Genomic DNA, 4,677 nt, shown 5'->3' on the forward strand with positions numbered 1-4,677 from the left:
CCTGTCTCTACTGAAAATTAGTGGGGCGTGGTGGCAGGAACCTGTAATCCCAGCTACTTGGGAGACTGAGGCAGGAGAATCGCTTGAACCCGGGAGGCGGAGGTTGCAGTGAGCCAAGACCGCGCCATTGCACTCCAGCCTGGGTGACAGAGCGAGACTCAAACAAATAAACAACAAATAAACAAACAAATAAACAAACCAAAAAACAAGTTCTGCCTGGGAATTATTCCATTAATAATACCACAACAGGTATTTTATTATACACAGCAGGGTCAGACTAGATGATTTCTAAAGCCACTTGTAATTCTGAACTATGAAGATTCGGAAAAATTTGGTAACACATTATAGACAAGAAGCAAATTTCTGGCGAGATGTATACAGATGCCCATGAGGATCAAAAAAGTGGGCTCTGTGAATTGCATCCCATACTGTTTAAGGCAGGAACCAAGAGACTTCAACTCACCATCAAGTTACTCCTGAATTAAGATGAGAACCGCCTCTCCTACAGAGAACGGTAAGATTCTATGAAAGCCACCTGTCAGGAGAAAAAAAAAGGAAACACGGAGGGAAATGATCTTTAGAATCACACTTCCTGCTATTTCTCTTTTTTTGCTTAGGAGATACAAAAAATAAAACAGGGGCCGGGCGCGGTAGCTCACGTCTGTAATCCCAGCACTTTAGGAGGCCAAGGCTGGCGGATGACCCGAGGTCAGGAGTTCAAGACCAGCCTGGCCAACATGGCGAAACACCGTCCCTACTAAAAATTAAAAAATTAGCCGGTCGTGGTGGCGGGCCCCTGTAATCCCAGCTACTCGGGAGGCTGAGGCAGAAGAATCGCTTGAACCGGAGGTTGCAGTGAGCAGAGATCGTGCCATTGCACTCCAACCTGGGCCACAAGAGGGAAACTCCGTCTCAGAAAAAATAAAAAAGCCTTTCCTGTTAGGCGAGAGCTGCGCAACGCCAGGGTGTCGGACGCCGTTTCTCACTTTCATCATATAGACAACAGCCCTGCTGCAAAGATCGTCAACGTACCTAAAACCCGAAGAACCTTCTGTAAGAAGTGTGGCAAGCATCAGCCTCACAAAGTGACACAGTATAAGAAGGGCAAGGATTCTTTGTATGCCCAGGGAAAGAGGCGCCATGATCGGAAGCAGAGTGGCTATGGTGGGCAGACAAAGCCAATTTTCCGGAAGAAGGCTAAGACCACAAAGAAGATTGTGCTAAGGCTGGAATGTGTTGAGCCTAACTGCAGATCCAAGAGGATGCTGGCCATTAAGAGATGCAAGCATTTTGAACTGGGAGGAGATAAGAAGAGAAAGGGCCAAGTGATCCAGTTCTAAACTTTGGGATATTTTTCTTCTGATTTTGAAGAGAAAATGTTGAAGCCCTAGAAAAACTACCTGAGGGAAAATAGTGATATTCTTATGCAAAATAAACAAATAAATAAATAAATTAAATTAAATTAAAAAGTAAAAATAAAAGGGAATGTGTTAATAAGAGACCAGAAATTGTTAACTGTTTCCTAGTTATGCAAGAAAAGACTTAAAAGTGCAGCTGGGAAGTATCCACTAACCAAACTGATTTATCAATCTTGTCTTCTAATAAATTTTACCCTATGGGAATGTCCACTTGGCTGTCTCTTGTGCTCTTAAACATGGTTATGGAAAATACTTTTTTCCAACACATTTTAAAGCTCCGGTTAAAACTCTTGCTCTGCTTCTTTGAGATGCCATCACGTTACGTGCATAGAACAAAAGATTCTCACTCACATAATTCATCCCAGGAAACAGAAGATCATTACAGTCTTATCCAGAGTTGATGTATGCTTGCACAATACTTTGGGTAAACAACACCACCACACGTATGATTAATGACATTTGCATGAGTATTTTTAAAAAAGGCAGTGAGCTGAATATAACATTCTGGGAAAAGTATGTGTTGAGTCATTATAAAGGAAAGTTCGATATCCTTTTTTACTACTCATTTTTTAAGTCACAGATCTACCAGGTAATTACTTGAGGAAGACCCATGAGTGCCAGATGCATGGTGGAGCCCTGAGGTTAACCCTCTTTATGTCTGTTCTCTGTCTTTCATGGAAATGCCAACATTTTTGTATCAGAAGGAGCATGATTTTTATACTAGTAAAATTCATCTGCCAGCCCTTACAAAGAGACACTCCCATTCCTGTTCCTGAAAAAAAAAAAAAAAAAAGACAGAAAACTCAACTTTTCCTTCAGCTGTAAAATTCCATTGTTTCAGAATCTCAGAAACATATATCTTTCTTCTCACGCCATCTAACTCTTCTCCTTACCAAGTACAGTAAGTCATATGGACTCGCCCCTGTTGTTGAAGGCCATGTTCCTCTCCAGAGTACTTTCCTTCTAATTGCATTTTTTGTGACACACACGGATGCACAGACACACACACACACACATAAAGGCTTAGTTATCTCAGTTTTTCTGAGCTGCCTTATACAATTGAAGATATAAATAAATGAACTCTATGAAGAACTCATCAAAAGAGGTGGCACCGTGGCAATGTCTCAATGAGTTTCTCACATATGGAGAGAGAAGCTACAAGTGACAGGACACTGGGGTCATGGTTACTTCTTTAAATAGTGCCTTGGTCAAGCTTAGTGAAACAATCCTCCGTTAAGGGAAGTACATAACATACTCTGCTCCTATGGTTAATGCTGGCCTGAATGAGGTTTGAAATCTAAAAGACATTATTAATATGGGTGAGCAGGCACCGGATTTTCTGCACCATTTCCCTCTCAATGAACACAATTCTTTTTTAAATGGATTGTCTAGGCATAATTTTTTTCCTATGCCTTATAAATGAAACAACTAGGTGCTAGTTATCTAATGAATGTTCTCAAAAATCAGATGATGTTGATTCCAATAGCAAAAAGACACTTAACAAAGAACCCTTGTTCTAGAAATGAGGTCATTTGGACAGTCTATCCATTAAGAAAAAGCCTATTTTGCTTTCAGAGGTCACCTATTGGGGCAGGAAATCCATCTTTCAGCCAGCAAACTAACATCTGGCCTAAGTCTTCTAAGCTGAAATGTCAATTTCCTGATCTGAATGGAACACACATGAAAGAAAAAAAGATGAAAAATACAGATCCTCATGTGCTGAAGAATTCTTCAGCAGCAGCATAAAGATTATTCAAAAAAGAGCTACTTTTTAGTAACCAAAACCAATAAAAACAGTAAAACATTTGTATGAAATATTTTCTTCTATAATAATGTGAAGATAAATGATAGCAAGGGTACAAATCAATCATTCACTGGTAAATCAATACATAAATCTACTTTAATTTAGACCAACTAATCACAATTTATGGTAATTCATCCCAGGCTGGGTAAGTTTTACTTTTGTGCTGAGAAACGGGAGCAGGAGGAAGCTTACTAGGTGCAAAAGTAATCACAGGTTTTGCCACTATTTTTTTTTTTTGAGACGGAGTCTTGCTCTGTCACTCAGGCTGGAGTGCAGTGGCACGACCTCAACTCACTGCAACTTCTGCCTCCTGGGTTCAAGCAATTCTCCCGCCTCAGTCTCCTGAGTAGCTGGGATTACAGGTGCCCACCGCTGTGCCTGACTAATTTTTGTATTTTCAGTAGAGATGGGGTTTCACCATGTTGGCCAGACTGGTCTCGAACTCCTGACCTTGTGATCCACCTGCCTCTGCCTCCCAAAGTGCTGGGATTACAGGTGTGAGCCACCATGTCCGGCCTCACTATTTTTTTAAATTTTTTAAATTTTTTTTATTTTTTATTTTTGAGATGGACTGCCGCTCTGTCACCCAGGCTGGAGTGCAATGGCACGATCTGATCTGGACTCACTGCAACCTCTGCTTCCTGGGCTCAAGCAATTCTCCTGCCTCAGCCTCCTGAGTAGCTGAGACTACAGGCACCTGCCACCAAACCTGGCTAATTTTTTGTATTTTTTGTAGAGACCGGGTTTCACCATGTTAGCCAGGATGGTCTCTGTCTCCTGACCTCGTGATCCGCCCACCTCAGCCTCCCAAAGTGCTAGGATTACAGGTGTGATCCACCATGTCTGGCCCAGCCTCACTATTTTTAACTGATAATTAAATTAATAGGATATAACTTGAAGAGAACTGAAAAGGTGTTTAACCTACGTAAGAAAGTAATTGTTTAAAGCTGTTTAAAAGTGCCATAAACTAGCCAGGCACAGCACACCTGTAGTCCCAACTACTTGGGAGGTTAAGGCTGGAGAATCACTTGAGGCCAACAGTTCAAGGCTGCAGTGTGCTCTAATCGCATGTGTGAGGAGTCATTGCACTTCAGCCTGGGCAACAAAGTGAGACCCCATCCCTTAAACAAAAAAGTGCCATAAAACACTTCACATATAATTCTCTAATTTACCACTCAGTTTACTTTTTGTGTTTTTTTTGTTTGTTTGTTTGTTTTTGAGACAGAGTCTCGCTCTGTCACCCAGGCTGGAGTGCAGTGGTGCGACCTTGGCTCACTGCAACCTCCACCTCCTGGGTTCAAGTGATTCTCCTGTTTCAGCCTCCAGAGTAGCTGGAATTACAGGCGTGTGCCACCACCCCCAGCTAATTTTTGTATTTTTAGTAGAGATGGGGTTTTGCCACGTTGGCCAGGCTAGTCTCGAACTCCCGACCTCAGGTGATCTGCCCACCTTGGC

General features: G+C 41.9%; 1 protein-coding gene across 1 annotated transcript; it reads left to right on the forward strand.

Moving 5' to 3' along the window:
* The first annotated feature begins 486 nt into the window (after positions 1-486).
* LOC105528197 (60S ribosomal protein L36a-like) lies at positions 487-1,432 on the forward strand. The gene is made up of 2 exons (XM_011964821.1): positions 487-514; positions 931-1,432. The coding sequence occupies exons 1-2, from the start codon at positions 487-489 to the stop codon at positions 1,338-1,340; spliced, it is 438 nt and encodes a 145-aa protein (XP_011820211.1). The 3' UTR covers positions 1,341-1,432.
* Positions 1,433-4,677: the final 3,245 nt, after the last annotated feature.

This window comes from Mandrillus leucophaeus, unplaced genomic scaffold (genome assembly GCF_000951045.1).
Source record: "Mandrillus leucophaeus isolate KB7577 unplaced genomic scaffold, Mleu.le_1.0 Scaffold708, whole genome shotgun sequence".
NCBI classification, from domain to species: Eukaryota; Metazoa; Chordata; class Mammalia; order Primates; family Cercopithecidae; genus Mandrillus; species Mandrillus leucophaeus.